Raw genomic sequence first — 17,932 nt, forward strand, 5'->3', positions numbered from 1 at the left:
CACAAAAGACCCCAAAGAGCCAAAGCAATCTTGAGAAAGAAAAACGGAGCCAGAGAAATCAGGCTCCCTGACTTCAGACTATATTACAAAGCCACAGTCATCAAAACAGCATGGTACTGGCACAAAAATAGAAATATAGATCAAAGGAACAGGGTAGAAAGCCCAGAAATAAACCCACACACTTATGGTCAATTAATCTATGACAAAGGAGGCAAGACCATACAATGTGGAGGAAAGACAGTCTCTTCAATAAATGGTGCTGGCAAAACTGGGCAGCTACATGTAAAAAAATGAAATTAGAACATTCTTTAACACCATACACAAAAATAAGCTCAAGATGGATATAGACCTAAATATGAGACCAGACACTATAAAACTCTTAGAGGAAAACATAGGCTGAACCCTCTCTGACATAAATCACAGCAATATCTTTTTTGATCTGTCTCCAAGAGTAATGGAAATAAAAACAGAAATAAACAAATGGGACCTAATTAAACTCAAAAGCTTTTTGCACAGCAAAGGAAACCATAAACAAAACGAAAAGACAGCCCACAGAATGGGAGAAAATATTTGCAAATGATGTGACCGACAAGGGATTAATTTCCAGAATTTACAAACAGCTCATACGGCTTAATTTCATGGAACCAGAATATTTTGTGTATCTCCAGATCAAATACTTTTGATCTGTCTTTTAATCTTAATCTAAACATTAATCTTTTACCCGTTTATTCTTCAGAGATTTCAAAATGGGTTTTAGCTTTTCTGTGAACTACAGGATTCATGCTTTCTTGTCCTTACAGTATTCTTTTTTATTTTTTTTGGCTGTGCCGCGCGGCATGTGGGATCTTAGTTCCCCGACCAGGGATTGAACCCGTGCCCCCTGCCTTGGAAGCGTGGAGTCTTAACCACTGGACCCCCAGGGAAGTCCCCTCCTTATGGTATTCTCGTCTGTGATTCAGACGTCTCATGAGATCTTGAGCAGATTGGCTTCAGTTTGTCTTGTTTTTATTACAAAAAGTTGGCTAATTGGCACATAGTGATTCCTTATGAGGTTTGATACAAAATTTTACCACATGTGAAGTGTGGTGCCAATATGTGGGCGATTCTTTTCTATACCTGAAACTCTTGGTGATTTTTTGCATGTCTGAGTCTCATATTCATCTTGTCCAGAGAGGACAAAGTAAACTTTGTATCCATTTTACATGTATGGGAGGGAGGAAAGCAGTGTTTCTCATTTGCTTACTAAACTACACACTCTGGTCAGTTAAGACTATGTTGATGGTTGTGGCAGGAAAAGCTTTCTTTACACAGTGTAATATGCCTTCTGCTAAGTTTTCTGTCCTGTAGGCATCCATGTGAATTCTTGGATATGAATTTTTCCCTTTCACATTCTCCAAAAGTAGGATTTTCCTTTGTATTCACCATCTACCTTGGCATAACTACACTTTAGCGGCTTCCTCATTGTCTCCTCCCCTCCTCCCCCCCAAGGATGCTCCTGCCTTTAATTTGCTTTGGGGAGAGAGCCAAGTTGGAAAAGCTGAGAGATGACGGGTAAATTTTATTAACTATACTGCAGGTTTTCTCAAATGTATTTATATTCAAAATACATTTATAAAAACATTTTGTAATTTTTTTCACTAATTGTAACTGTCCGAAAATCAAATGGATGTTTTTGCAATTTGCTAATTAGAAAAGAGGATGGCAAAGTAGCTCTGCAACCTGCAGTCCCAAAACTTTAAAAATGAATAATTTAATTTCAGTGAATAATAAATATGGCACTTCCACTTGATTTATCTTCAAATGAAACCAATTAAACTTCCTCCGCTTGATCTAACATGGCTGGTGCTGAAGGCCAGAATAGAAGCTAAATCTTACTAATTAAGTGTCTGTGCTGATTGAAGTAAAGCTGTTTTAACCATCCAGAAACTAGTTCACATAGTTTCTCCAAGTGATTTAGGTTCATATTGTCTACTGACAACTAATGCGTTTTCCAAAACCCCCAACTCTCTGACAAACTATTTTCGATTATTAATTTTTTGCCAGCATATCTATGTATAACTAAAGGACTAGATTCTGTTTTGACATTTGCAAGTACATTCCTGTATAAATTTTCCCCAAAGACTGTTGCACCCCACTCATATGTAAGGCTGCTATGTTTACCACATCTTCCCAGAATTCACCACTGCTTAATATGACCTATTTAAGGTCAGAAAAATGCAATTAAATTGGATTAAGTTGTAAAGGAAAAGTAGCAGAAATATAATATGAAAGCACTTTGTGTTATCAACAGTGATTTATATGGATCCCAGTGACAGATACTTAAGGCTATACTTTCCAGGGCACAGTCATAATTTGTTTGCTGAAAATGAAAGGAAACACACTTTTTCTGCCTTTTCCAGCTCTGCCTCTCCTTCTTTAGTCAAAAGCCCACATGATATAGAGTATACTAGTGATCTTTCCTCTTTTCTCGTTCCTTTAAAAAATATTTTACTGAGTGTTGTCTTCTAGGCCCAGAGACAGATTTATGGTGATGTTAATGAAGCTCAGGTTTCAGAGCCCCTTACTGGCATTGACCAGTTCTGAGACCCTGGAAGGAGTCTTAGCAATGTGTTTACATGGTTATCTGTTTTTGCAAAAGTAAAATATTTTAACCACAATCCTTTAATTAAGTCCACAAAAGGTGGATTCACCTCTTTCTAGGCACCATATAGAAAATTGTCCTTGGGACTTACCTGGCAGTCCAGTGGTTAGGATTCTGTGCTTCCACTGCAGGGGGCCACAGGTTCAGTCCCTGGTCAGGGAACTAGGATCCCTCATGCCCTGCGGTGTGGCCAAAAAGAAAAAAAAAAAAAAAGAAAATTGTCCTTGTCCAAACATAATTTATAGTCATAATGCAGCCTAACATGTTAATACATAAATATTGATCACTTTTCAAGGACTGTTAAGGTTTGAAATTTCTGGATCATAGTTTGTGAGATTATAATTACGACCAATGTGCAGTCAGTTTAGAAACCAGATTTGAATAGGACATTGTTTCGACTAAGTCAAGGAGCTCTTGTAGTGTTTGGAATAAAACTCTGATATGAAGTAATGTAATTGTGATGTTAAATTGAGTGGGGTTGCTTTATTTAAAAAATGTTACAGCGGAACAGATTAGAGCTTTAACAGAATTCAAGGAAAGTGAATAGTCAAGAAGTCTCTAATTTTGGAAAAGTAGAACGAATATGATTATATATCTTTGCAGCTTCAGCCTTTAAATACATTTTGGGAATTGTGTCTTAAATTGTGAAGTTTATAAATGAGTGTAATACTCTTGTTCTGCCAATGTCAAGACTGTAGACTTTAAAGGGATTAACCTGAAGGTTTATTTAATCACCCCAGTGGTCTGTTCAGGGGAAGAATAAAATGGGCAGATAATGTGAAGGTCTTTCTTTGGGATTGTCTGGCCTTTTGAAAGTGGTAATGTAAAATAAACTTAATTAGATATAAGTACTGAATGGCACTAAAGGTTAATGCCTTATTAACAAATTACTTTGTCCTTGAAATTTAACTGCATTTTTGAGTGCTTTTTCCCTTTACTCAGTTAAAGGCTGCAGTCCATTTTCCTAATACAGACTATCCTTTAAAAAAATGACCACCTAGGGAATTCCCTGGTGGTCCAGTGGTTAGGACTTGGCACTTTCACTGCAGAGGGCCAGGGTTCAATCCCTGGTCAGGGAACTAAGATCCCACAAGCCGCACAACGTCGCCAAAAAACCCCTTAAAAGTAACTTTTAAAAAAAATTATTGGAAAAATAACACATGTCCAGAGTAAAATCCCCTTCCCAAAAGAAACCAGTTATCAGTTTAGTATGTATGGATTCTTCCAGAAATAGACTCTGAATATAAAATGATTTACATGTATATATCTATATGTGTGTGTTTATACAGTTGACCCTTGAACAACACGGGTTTGAACTGCACAGGTCCACTTATACATGGATTTTTTTCAAAAAATATGAACTGTGGTACTACATGATCCATGGTTGGTTGAATCCGAGGGTGTGGAACTGAGGATACAGAGGGCCAACTGTAAAGTTATACACGGATTTTCAACAGCCTCAGGGGTGGGGCGCCCCTAATCCCCCCAATTGCTTGTTGTTTAAGGGTCAACTATATATATGTGTGTGTGTTTGTGTATGTGTGTGTGTGTATCCCCTTTTTATATAAATGGAAGCATACTATATACATACTGTTCTATACTTTGCTATTTTCACTTAGCAAATACATCTTAGATACTGTTCCCTATCAGCATATAGAAATCAATCTTTTTATTTCTATTTGGAACTTTCTCCCCCTAACTTTTGCTATGGCAAATGATGATAGTACACTGAACATTTCTTTTTTCAAACACCGTGTTAGAGTAATATAGGCATTTTGCCTTATATAAATTCTTAGGTAATACTCGTCCATCCATGAAGATGCAGAATCAGTTATTCAAAGAGGCTTAGGTTTCTGATTTAGTTGAACTTTATCCCAAGGATCAAAGAAATGTCAAATCCAAGGTAAAAACTAGCAGTGGAGGAATGATGTAAAGAGGGACTTGCACTATTTCCTTTCTTTGTATTTAAATTGTTATAGTGAATAATCATGCATTGGTTGTATAATTTAAAAAATTTTTTAAAATATTTATTTATTTTGGCTGCGCCAGGTCTTAGTTGCAGCACGTGGGATTTTTAGTTGCGGCATGCATGCGGGATCTAGTTCCCTGGCCAGGGATCAAACCTGGACCCCTGCATTGGGAGCGAGGAGTCTTACCCACTGGACCACTGGGGAAGTCCCAGCTGTATAATTTTTGAAGCAAAATAAAATTATATTAGCAATGAAAATTCTGACAAAGCACTCAATTTACAGAAAAACAATGCTACAACTTAAACTAACAAAATCTCCACATCTTTTTCATTTTAAAGCATTTGGCTTTTAAATTTTTAGATTGGTTTTGGGCTATTTTCTTAGTCTCTAAGAATTGTCTTTTGCTAGTTCATACATTGATTTAATAATTTTAAGTGGTAACCTTTATTTAGGTTGGTCAAATAGGATAAATATTAATAGAACTTGATGGCTTACTCTTATCATACTTTAATTTTCAATATGCTATATTGAAGCATCAAAGTAGAGTGTTAATATATATACATTATTTTTTCAACAAACAATAATAGAATTTGTATTCAGACATATGTAATATAAATAAGATTCCTATTATGTATTTTATATCGTTTTTAGTTGTCAAAAATATATTGTGGGAGGAGAATCAAACATATTAGAAAGTCAAGATTATTGACAAATCATTTTACTTTTCTGACTTTAGTCTGAAAAATGACAGAATCCTTTCAAGCTCTCAAAAACCTCTGAATCACTCTATGTTGAGTTGTTATGAAAATGTTAGAAAGTGGGCTTTAAACCCTTTGAAGACTCCCCCACTGGCTGAGTAGCATGCTAATCTGAATTTATGATGACATATAAATTAATTCCTGGGAGGATAAAAAGGAATTTCAGTGTGCTGAAACTTTAGCAAAGAACCTTTCCCAAAGTGGCTTTTGAAAATGGGGAAATGTTAGAATGTAATAATTGTCAAATCCTGCTAAAAACCCAAAGAAATATATTCTCTAAATTATTTTTTATTTAAACTGGTATGGGAGTAGATATGAAATGTGTGGGGGAAAAGTAAACATAGAACTAAAATTTGGTTCACACACTAGAAATATTTCATACTTTTCAGGTGTTTTTATTTACGTCACACATTGCTCAAATCACAGGCATAGAATTTTAGTTTTTCAAGGAAATTGAAGATCATCTAGCCTCACCATTTATAGATGGAAAGAACATGGACTTTGGAGTTAAATCGACCTACGTTTGAATCCTAGCTCTTTCGTTTTCTTGCTGGGTTTCTTGGGCAATTTATTCAATTTCCTAGCCTTCAGATAGGAAATTGGATCACTTTTTATAATCTGTAATTATAAAATTATACAGAAAACATTCAGATAAAGTATACGGTGCTTGACTTGCAAGGTTTAGACATTTCAGTAGACAAAGAACTCCATTAAAATAATGGATCTTTACAATTCCTATGGACAATTAGCCCCCTTTACACCACTGTTAATGCTATTGAGGCCACAGAGCGCGTTTGATTTGTTCTCTTCAACTCCTACCTTCATCTAAATATAGTGAACAGTCCTCCATCTTGCGTCCTTCATAGGAGCCACATTCATAACTTGTAGACTGTTAGATGTTTATTTTCAGAGGAACTATTGATAAAATAGAAAAATAGTTTCCCTGGGAAAACAACAACAACAACATTGATTCCTAATGAAAGATTCTGAGAAAGAGAAGCTGTTGAAACTTTCGAGCACTGTGGGGAATAGGCGAAGGTGGTTTACATTGGTGGGGATCATGTGAAAGGAGAGTGGCACAGACCCAGAATCAGACAGACTGCTGCCAGCAATTTCTGGCTCTACGGAGTCTGTGCCTGCTTTTGCTCACCATTGGATCCCTAGCAAGCTAGCACGGTGCTGGGAACATAATAGGTACTCAGTAAATATTTGTTAAATAAATGCTATTTTAGCTTCCTGCCCGAGGATTTGGCATCCAGAACAGTATTGTGATAATCACTATGTGAATTTCCTCTTAAAAGAAACAAAGGTGCTGCCTGTTTTTGTTTCCTTTGAGACCTTAGGCTTGAAAAGTCTCTTTGATATCTAACATTCAGAGGAAAAGTTGAGTGCTGTTATCCCAAAGGGGAACATTTTTGTGCTAGGTGTGGTCGATCCAGCTTTAAAACACACAAATGGAAGCTACTAAATAAGGAAGTGTTTTCTGGTTTGCAGCATGAAAACATAGGATAATACAACTTTCTTGTGTAGTATTTTATATACATAGTTTCCTTATTTTTTAATGTCTTTTATAAATAGAAGACAGGCTATAGCAGTAGAAAGTATAGCAAACCATGTAGTGACAAAGTGATTTTTGCTTTAAAAATCAGCTTTAAGAACAGTTTCTCATAGCTAGTGGGAAGCAGCCACATAGCACAGGGAGATCAGCTCCATGCTTTGTGAGCACCTAGAGGGGTGGGGCAGGAAGGGTGGGAGGGAGATGCAAGAGGGAGGGGACATGAGGATGTGTGTATATGTATAGCTGATTCACTTTGTTATACAGCAGAAACTAACACACCATTGTGGAGCAACTATACTCCAATAAAGATGTTAAAAAAAAAAAAAGAACTGTTTCTCATTGCGTGTGTTGGTAAATTGAAATTGTGAGGGGGGGGATAAGCTCAAAACCAGGTCTTGTTTAAAAGATACCAGATACAATGTATTTAAACCTAAAGGGAAAAAAATCCCCTTCCCTTTTTTAAAAGTTTGGCATTTTATCAGAAAAAGTATAGTAGTACATAGAGCAGTACTGTCCAATGGAATATTCTGTAATGATGAAAATGTTCTGTATCTACTCTGTCCCATATGGCAGCTACATTGGCCACTGAACACTAGAAATGTGGCTAATGCAATTGAGGAACTGAATTTTTAATCTCTTAATTTTTTTGTTTTTAAAATTATACCAAAAAATTGACTTCTTTTTGGTATATAGTTCTATCAGTTTTGTTTGTTTGTTTTTAGGTTTGGTGAATTTTAACACATGTATAGATTCTTTTAACTACCCCCACAGCCAGGACAGCACAGTTCCATCACTCACGTCACTCCAAAATGATTCTTCACTAAATGCAAATATAACTGTGTCATTCCCCTGCTTAACTTTTCCATGGCTCTCTATTACCTACAGGATAAATTACAGACTATTATTGGCATACAAGAGGCCCCATAATAAAGCAGTTGCCTAATTCTGCAGCCTGTCATCTTTCTCTACTTTTGTGTTTCCATTTGTGATAAATTCCCTGCTTCATGTATCCTTGCTGATTTCTGTTTTTCCTTTAACATTCGGGTATTATCTCCTCTAAGAAGCCTTTTTTGACACATATTCCCAGGGATGAATGGGTGTCCGTTTTCTCTATCCTCTGTTCTAGTATTGCTCCCTGTGACTGTGTCATGATCAGCTTTGTATCATGAGAATCTCAGTTCCTGGCACATATAATAAGTGCTTGATAGGGACTTCCCTGGTGGCGCAGCGGTTAAGAATCTGCCTGCCAGTGCAGGGGACTTGGGTTCGATCCCTGGTCCGGGAAGATCCCACATGCCGCAGAGCATCTCAGCCCATGCTCCAGAACTACTGAGCCTGTGCCCTAGAGCCCGCGAGCCACAACTACTGAGCCCGCGTGCCACAACTACTGAAACCCTCGCACCTAGAGCCTGTGCTCCACAACAAGAGAAGCCACTGCAGTGAGAAGCCCACGCACCGCAACAAAGAGTAGCCCCCGCTCGCCGCAACTAGAGAAAGCCCGCGCGCAGCAACGAAGACCCAATGCAGCCAAAAATAAATAAATAAATAAATGCTTGATAAATATTAATTGTTCAGTGTTTACTTTTATATGACTTGCTGCTGCAAAGAACTACTTTCCTGTCTATTTACTCATATGATCCTTATAACAAACCTGGAAGATAATAGGGCACATTTCTTCATTTTTCAGATGGTAGAACTAATGAGTGTGGTTGACTAATAAGTGGAGAATTGACACTGGAACTCAAACCTTCTGACTCCCAATCCAGTTTTGTGTGTGTGTGTGTGACTACTTCATAAATCTTTGTAACCTGTTAGCAAAAGAGATGCAGGGTAAGATGTCCCGGTAGTAGTTAAATTTATATACAGTTGCTGAGCTTCAAGAATACAATCATTGTTTTTATAATCAAATCAGGCAGAACAATAAAGATGTTCTTATTGTGAACAAAAATAATACTAGACTGTAGTGACTTAGAAGGTTATAGAAATATTTGCTGCAAAACCCTATGAATGTTGCCAGCATGTTTATATCTTATCTTGCCAACAAAGTTGTTTTAATTGAACATTTTAAAACTTTAAACTTCGTATCAAATTTGTTTTCTGTAGCTGATCCTGTTTCCTATATTAACTTTTGAATTGGTAGAGTGTGGAGTGTTGGAATAATTTGTGAAAGGAGATGGAAGAAAGAGTAGTTTGTTCTCTGTTATGAAATTCTAGGGTGCATTTTGTCTATGCACGTTTCAAATGCCTGATCAGTACCTGAGTCACGTATACCTACATAGAGCTTTACCATTCCTGTAGGTACACAAGACATTTTGTGTTTCTTTCCAAAGAGAATAGTAAAGATGAGAACTATTAGAGAACCTCCATTTGAATTATTTGTTTCATTCTTTTTTTTTTAATATGCTTTTTATTCTTCAATTTGTTAATATGATGTATCACATTGACTGATTTGCGTATATTGAAGAATCCTTGCATCCCTGGGATAAATCCCACTTGATCATGGTGTATGATCCTTTTAATGTGTTGTTGGATTCTGTCTGCTAGTAATTTGTTGAGGATGTTTGCATCTATATTCATCAGTGATATTGGTCTGTAATTTTCTTTTTTTGTAGTATCTATGTCTGGTTTTGGTATCAGGGTGATGGTGGCCTCATAGAATGAGTTTGGGAGTGTTCCTTCCTCTGCAAATTTTTGGAAGAGTTTGAGAAGGATGGGTGTTAGCTCTTCTCTAAATGTTTGATAGGATTCACCTGTGTAGCTATCTGGTCCTGGACTTTTGTTTGTTGGAAGATTTTTAATCACAGTTTCAATTTCATTACTTGTGATTGGTCTGTTCATATTTTCTCTTTCTTCCTGGTTCAGTCTTGGAAGGTTATACCTTTCTAAGAATTTGTCCATTTCTTCCAGGTTGTCCATTTTATTGGCATAGAGTTGCTTGTAGTAGTCTCTTAGGATGCTTTGTATTTCTGCGCTGTCTGTTGTAACTTCTCCTTTTTCATTTCTAATTTTATTGATTTGAGTCCTCTCCCTCTTTTTCTTGATGAGTCTGGCTAATGGTTTATCAATTTTGTTTATCTTCTCAAAGAGCCAGCTTTTAGTTTTATTGATCTTTGCTCTTGTTTTCTTTGTTTCTATTTCATTTATTTCCACTCTGATCTTTATGATTTCTTTCCTTCTACTAATTTTGGGTTTTGTTTGTTCTTCTTTCTCTAGTTCCTTTAAGTGTAAGGTTAGATTGTTTATTTGAGATTTTTCTTGTTTCTTGAGGTAGGCTTGTAGAGCTATAAACTTCCCTCTTAGAACTGCTTTTGCTGCATCCCATAGGTTTTGGATCGTCGTGTTTTCATTGTCATTTGTCTCTAGGTATTTTTTGATTTCCTCTTTGATTTCTTCAGTGATCACTTGGTTATTTAGTAACGTATTGTTTAGCCTCCATGTGTTTGTGTTTTTTACGTTTTTTCCCGTGTAATTGATTTCTAAACTCATAGCATTGTGGTCAGAAAAGATGCTTGATATGATTTCAATTTTCTTAAATTTACTGAGGCTTGATTTGTGACCCAAGATGTGATCTATCCTGGAGAATGTTCCGTGCGCACTTGAGAAGAAAGTGTAATCTGCTGTTTTTGGATGGAATGTCCTATAAATATCAATTAAATCTATCTGGTCTATTGTGTCATTTAAATCTTGTGTTTCCTTATTAACTTTCTGTTTGGAAGATCTGTCCATTGGTGTAAGTGAGGTGTTAAAGTCCCCCACTATTATTGTGTCACTGTTGATTTCCTCTTCTATAGCTGTTAGCAGTTGCCTTATGTATTGAGGTGCGCCTATGTTGGGTGCATATATATTTGTAATTGTTATATCTTCTTCTTGGATTGATCCCTTGATCATTATGTAGTGTCCTTCTTTGTCTCTTGTAACATTCTGTATTTTAAAGTCTATTTTATCTGATATGAGTATTGCTACTCCAGCTTTCTTTTGATTTCCATTTGCATGGAATATCTTTTTCCATCCCCTCACTTTCAGTCTGTATGTGTCCCTAGGTCTAAAGTGGGCCTCTTGTAGACAGCATATATATGGGTCTTGTTTTTGTATCCATTCAGCAAGCCTGTGTCTTTTGGTGGGAGCATTCAATCCATTCACGTTTAAGGTAATTATCAATATGTATGTTCCTATTACCATTTTCTTAATCGTTTTGGGTTTGTTTTTGTAGGTCCTTTTCTTCTCTTGTGTTTCCCACTTAGAGAAGTTCCTTTAGCATTTGTTGTAGAGCTGGTTTGGTAGTGCTGAATTCTCTTAGGTTTTGCTTGTCTGTAAAGCTTTTGATTTCTCCATCGAATCTGAATGAGATCCTTGCCGGGTAGAGTAATCTTGGTTGTAGGTTTTTCCCTTCATCACTTTAAGTATATCATGCCACTCCCTTCTGGCTTGTAGAGTTTCTGCTGAGAAATCAGCTGTTAACCTTATGGGAGTTCCCTTGTATGTTATTTGTCATTTTCCCCTTGCTGCTTTCAGTAATTTTTCTTTGTCTTTAATTTTTGATAGTTTGATTACTATGTGTCTCGGCGTGTTTCTCTTTGGGTTTATCCTGTATGGGACTCTCTGTGCTTCCTGGACTTGGGTGGCTCTTTCCTTTTCCATGTTAGGAATGTTTTTGACTATAATCTCTTCAAATATTTTCTTGGGTCCTTTCTCTCTCTCTACTCCTTCTGGGACCCCTATAATGCGAATGTTGTTGCGTTTAATGTTGTCCCAGAAGTCTCTTAGGCTGTCTTCATTTCTTTTCATTCTTTATTTTGTTCTGCAGCAGTGAATTCCACCATTCTGTCTTCCAGGTCACTTATCCATTCTTCTGCCTCAGTTATTCTGCTATTGATTCCTTCTAGTGTATTTTTCATTTCAATTATTGTTTTGTTCATTTCTGTTTGTTTGTTCTTTAATTCTTCTAGGTCTTTGTTAAACATTTTTGCATCTTCTCGACCTTTGCCTCCATTCTTTTTCGAGGTCCTGGATCATCTTCACTATCATTATTCTGAATTCTTTTTCTGGAAGGTTGCCTGTCTCCACTTCATTTAGTTGTTTTTCTGGGGTTTTATCTTGTTCCTTCATCTGGTATATAGCCCTCTGCCTTTTCATCTTGTCTATCTATTTGTTTCATTCTTTTTTTTTAATTAATTAATTAATTTAATTTTTATTTTTGGCTGTGTTGGGTTTTCGTTTCTGTGCGAGTGCTTTCTCTACTTGCGGCAAGTGGGGGCCACTCTTCATCGCGGTGCGCGGGCCTCTCACTATCGCGGCCTCTCTTGTTGTGGAGCACAGGCTCCCGACGCGCAGGCTCAGTAGTTGTGGCTCACGGGCCTAGTTGCCCTGCGGCATGTGGGATCTTTCCCAGACCAGGGCTCGAACCCGTGTCCCCTGCATTGGCAGGCAGATTCTCAACCACTGCGCCACCAGGGAAGCCCCTTCTTTCATTCTTGACGGTGGTGAGATGATTGATATTTTTAAGTTCCATGTCGTGTAATTTAATTAAACTGACTTCTGAAATTTCCTTCCGAAAGGTTTCACTGGAAGAAAAAAATGCAACCATTATTTATGACCCTAAACTGCAGACTCCAGAGACCCTACAGGAAGCCATTGATGACATGGGCTTTGATGCTGTTCTACACAATCCTAAGCCGCTCCCTGTTTTAACTGAGACCGTGTTTCTGACTGCTACTGCTTCACTGGCTCCGCCATGGGAGCATATCCAAAGCACATTGCTCAAGACGAAGGGCGTGACAGACATTAAAATTTCCCCTCAGCAGAGAACTGCAGTGGTGATAATAATCCCTTCTATAGTGAATGCCAGTCAGATAGTAGAGCTGGTTCCGGCTCTCAGTTTAGATACAGGAACTCTGGAGAAAAAGTCAGGAATTTGCGAAGATATCAGTATGGCTCAAGCAGGCGAAGTCATGCTGAAGATGAAGGTGGAAGGGATGACCTGCCATTCATGTACTAGCACCATTGAAGGAAAAATTGGGAAACTGCAAGGTGTTCAGCGAATTAAAGGTAGTATGCCTGATGTTATTTGTTTGATTGCTTTGCAAGGCTTAGTTTTCTGTTTTGGCCTTTTTAACTTTTGCATTTTTCTTAAGCATGGGTTTTGAATCTGTGGGACTAGAATGTAACTGCTTCATCGAAGTCTGAGGTACAGTGTATTCCCAGCATTAATGTTAGTAAAGTTAATGGTTATGAATAAAAGTTATGTGAATCTTGAACTAGCATAAAAGGCAGCCAGGGTGGTGATTCATGAAGTTCAGGGTTCTTAACACAACATGCCTAGGGTCCTCTTGACCTCTAATATGTTTCTATTCAGGCATGCAGAAACTTGGAGACCACAAATGTAGTGGTCACATCTTTTACTTTTTTTCTAGTCCATGTCATTAACATTTTCTGAAAAGAACAGAATTATTTTAAGAAAGGATAATGACAACAATGAGAGAAACAATTATGTATGGTATTGGTTTGGTCTACAGAATGTTTTCTGAAGTGGCCCAGGAATACCTGAACTAAATAATTATTTTCCTTTTTATTAACTAGTTTCCCTGGACAATCAAGAAGCTACTGTTGTTTATCAACCTCATCTTATCACAGCAGAGGAAATAAAAAAGCAGATTGAAGCTGTGGGCTTTCCAGCATTCATCAAAAAACAGCCCAAGTACCTCAAATTGGGAGCTATTGATATAGAACGTCTAAAGAACACACCAGTCAAATCCGCAGAAGGATCACAGCAAAGGAGTCCATCATATACCAATAATTCAACAGTCATTTTCATCATAGATGGCATGCACTGTAAATCATGTGTGTCAAATATTGAAAGTGCTTTATCTACACTCCAATATGTAAGCAGTGTAGTCGTTTCTTTAGAGAATAGATCTGCCACAGTAAAGTACAATGCAAGTTTAGTCACTCCAGAAACTCTGAGAAAAGCAATAGAGGCCATATCACCAGGGCAATATAGAGTTAGTAGTACAAGTGAAATTGAGAGTACCTCAAACTCTCCCTCCAGTTCATCTCTTCAAAAGAGTCCTTTGAACATAGTTAGCCAGCCTCTGACTCAAGAAACCATGATAAACATTGATGGCATGACTTGTAATTCTTGTGTGCAGTCTATTGAGGGTGTCATATCAAAAAAGGCAGGTGTAAAATCCATACGAGTATCACTTGCAAATGGCAAAGGGACTGTTGAGTATGATCCTTTACTAACCTCTCCAGAAACCTTGAGAGAAGCAATAGAAGACATGGGATTTGATGCTTCCTTGTCAGGTAATATCATTTTTTTCTTTGATTCCTTTAATGTTCTTTTATTAACACTTTGCTGGTTCTTTTGGTTTTTATCAATGAGAAATGAGTAATAGGCACTGCTATTCCACTTTTTGGAAATAAGACATATGGAGGTAGTCAGCAGTGTATACAAAGATGCATAAGGATGTTTGCCTAATTATTTATAATATTTAAAAACTAGAAACATTAAATAAAGCATGATACCTCCATATGATGAAATGCTAAGAAGCCATAAAAAATTATGGTATTGAAGATACTTCATGCCACGGGAAAGTGTCAGATATTTTGTTAACTGAAAAAAAAAGCAAGCAAAAAAGCTGTATGTTCAGTATGATCAAAATTTTATAAACACATGTATAAGGATTTATACCATGTATACATTATTTATGTATAGGAATGAATAAAATTCCTGGTAGGACATGAACTAAATTTTAACAGTAGTTATTTGTGAGTGTAGTTATTTGTGAGTGGTAGGATAAAGGTGATATTTTGTTTTCAATTTGCTTTCTTATGTATTTTAAGTTTCTTGTGTGTGTGTGACAGGGATGTATGTATGTTTGTTTGTATGTATTTTTGTATATATAATATGGGAGAAGCAAATGTTACTTTAAAAAGAAAAAAGTAGAAATAAATAATATAATTTTAACTGTAGTTTTGAATTTAGGCATTCAAATGAGCCTGACTCTAGAACTGGCCCAAAGTCTTCCTGTTTCCTGGCAGCACTTACCTTGAACTAAAACCAAAAACGTATATCCAATGGAATTTGCCCATGTGAACTTGTTTTAAACTAGAATTGAACCTTGCCTTGAATTAAACTGGAAATTCCCTAAATGAAATTTCTTGCTGTAAATAACAATGGAAAAGTTGAATAACTAATTTCTAGACAATGTCATTAACCTTTGCTCTTCTGATCAGAATGAAAGATATCAAATAGCAGTGTTCTCTTTTCAAGCTTACTAAAACTGAGAAGCATAAAAAATTAGTCACATGCTCAAATTATTATGGTAGATAAGTGTCAGTGGAAAAGGACCCAGAGATATAAACATTCTTAATTTTCATGTTCATGACAAATGGTAGAAATTATAGAACTGTCACTTCTTAAAGTCAAGATGTAGTTCACATACCATAAAATTCACCCTTTTAAAGTACACAATCCAGTAGTTATTAGTATATTCACAGAAATTTGCAGCCATTGCCATTATGTAATTTTATAACATTTTTATCAGCCTCCCAAAGAAACCCCATACTGGTTAGCAGTCACTCCCCATTTCCCCTTCACCTCCCCCTAGCCCAGCCCCTTTTATCTACTGTTCTGTTTTCTGGCTTTATGAATTTGACAACTCTAAGTACCATATAAGTGGAGTCAGAATATTTGTCCCTTTGTATTTAATGTCTTTCACTTAGCATAATGTTTTCAAGATAACAAACGTTCATCCATGTTTGTGATATGTATCAGTACTTCATTCCTTTTTACTGCTGAGTAGTATACCATTGTATGCATATACCTCATTTTGTCTCTCCATTCATCAGTTGATGGAGATTTGGGTTGTTTCCACTCCTTGGCTATCATGAATAATGTTGTGATGAGCATTTGTTACAAGTTTTTGCATGAATATATGTTTTTATTTCTCCTGGGTATATACTAGGAGTGGAATTTCTAGGTCATATGGTGAATATGTTTAACTTTCTCAGTAACTGCCAAGCTGTTTTCCAAAATGGCTGTACCATTTTATATTCTTACTTAGAAGTCTCACTTTGATAAAGAAGATCTCAAAAGACCAAAATTCTTGTGCCTTAAAAAAGATACACACACACACGTGTGAATACGCGCGCACGCTGGAATACTACTCAGCCATAAAAAATGAAATAATGTCATTTTCAGCAACATGGATGGACCTAGAGATTATCATACTAAGTGAAGTGAGTCAAAGACAAATATCATATGATATCACTTATATGTGGAATCTAAAAAAAATGATTCAAATGAACTTATTTACAAAACAGAAACAGACTCACAGACATAGAAAACAAACTTATGGCTACCAAAGGGGAAAGGGGGGGAGAGATAAATTAGGAATTTGGGATTAACAGATACACAGTACTGTATATAAAATAGATAAACAACAAGGACCTGTATAGCACAGGGAACTATATTCAATATCTTGTAATACCCTATAATGGAAAAGAATCTGAAAAAGATGATATATATCTGAAAAAGAATATATGTATCTGGCTGGTAACAAATGACTGCATGGTGTGTTTCTGCTAGAGATCAGAGTTTAAGATGCCACCAGAATTGTGGCTATCCATTTTCTGAATGCCAGTGTCAGTGCTGATCCAGGCTTCACAGTCTGCCACTCTGACCTGTTCCTAGAGGTACAGGGATCAGTGCATTTCGCCTTCATGTCATACCAGTCCTGAGTGGGCCATAAATGTTAAAGGAGGTAGTGAGAAAAATGGGAGGTGTTTTTTATCATGACCATCAATCTCATCATTCTCTCTCTCTCTTTTTTTTTAAAGGAATTCCTTTATTTTTATTATTTATTTATTTAGTTAGTTAGTTAGTTTTGGCTGTGTTGGGTCTTCGTTTCTGTGCAAGGGCTTTCTCTAGTTGCGGCAAGCGGGGGCCACTCTTCATCGCGGTGCGCGGGCCTCTCACTATCGCGGCCTCTCTTGTTGTGGAGCACAAGCTCCAGACGCGCAGGCTCAGTAGTTGTGGCTCACAGGCCTAGTTGCTCCGCGGCATGTGGGATCTTCCCAGACCAGGGCTCGAACCCGTGTCCCCTGCATTGGCAGGCAGATTCTCAACCACTGCGCCACCAGGGAAGCCCGTCATCATTGTCTTAAAAAGACATAGTATATGAAGTTGTCTTCACTAACCAATTAAAGCAAACACAATACCCAATTAAATTCCTTTTCCTTTTTTGTAACTTTATCTTTAATTTCAAGCTTACAGAAAAGCTACAAGAATAGTACAAAGAATTCCTGTTTACCAATTTTACTCAGATTCCACAGTTGTTAATATTTTGCCACATTTGTTTTATCATTCTCTTTCTCTGTTGACAGAGAGACGTATATTCAAACACACATTACCCACACACGTATATACCTTTTTCTGAATCATTTGAGAGTAAGTTGCAGACATGATGTTTATAATTGTTTTTAAGCCATTTTCTAATTATGTATTTATTCTTCATATTACTTTAGACTGAACCTGCCAGTTTTGAGGATCAGATTGGAAACCCTTTCTTGAAATTTTTGGAATCTTTTCTGATTGTTGCCTCAAGTGCAGGAGAGTCAGCCTTCCTTTTGAATTCATTTAAGCATAAGTAGTGTGGCTACAGCTTATAGAAAAGCTAATTTAAAGAAACTAGCCATTTAATTCATTGTGGCTCTTTAACACCTGTACTGCCTCTGTGGAAGATGGAAGGTTTTGCTCTTCTTGCCACACTCACTGGGGTAAAGGTCACAATTTTATGAATCTTTGTTGAGAAGTCATGCCAATGTAGCTAAAAGGGATCACCTCGGGGCTTCCCTGGTGGCGCAGTGGTTAAGAATCCGCCTGCCAATGCAGGGGACACAGGTTCGAGCCCTGGTCCGGGAAGATCTCACATGCCGCGGAGCAACTAAGCCCGTGGGCCACAACTACTGAGCCTGCGCTCTAGAGCCTGTGAGCCACAACCAC

The 17,932-nt window shown here is 37.1% G+C and overlaps 1 protein-coding gene across 2 annotated transcripts in view; it reads left to right on the top strand.

Moving 5' to 3' along the window:
- Positions 1–17,932, top strand: part of ATP7A (ATPase copper transporting alpha) — a 144,831-nt gene that overhangs the window by 74,288 nt on the left and 52,611 nt on the right. For both annotated transcript variants that reach the window (XM_061179377.1, XM_061179378.1), the window contains 2 exons: positions 12,483–12,972; positions 13,504–14,229. In XM_061179377.1, coding sequence (XP_061035360.1) covers positions 12,483–12,972; positions 13,504–14,229 — 1,216 coding nt within the window. The remainder of the gene's footprint in view (positions 1–12,482; positions 12,973–13,503; positions 14,230–17,932) is intronic.

This window comes from Eubalaena glacialis, chromosome X (genome assembly GCF_028564815.1).
Source record: "Eubalaena glacialis isolate mEubGla1 chromosome X, mEubGla1.1.hap2.+ XY, whole genome shotgun sequence".
NCBI lineage: Eukaryota > Metazoa > Chordata > Mammalia > Artiodactyla > Balaenidae > Eubalaena > Eubalaena glacialis.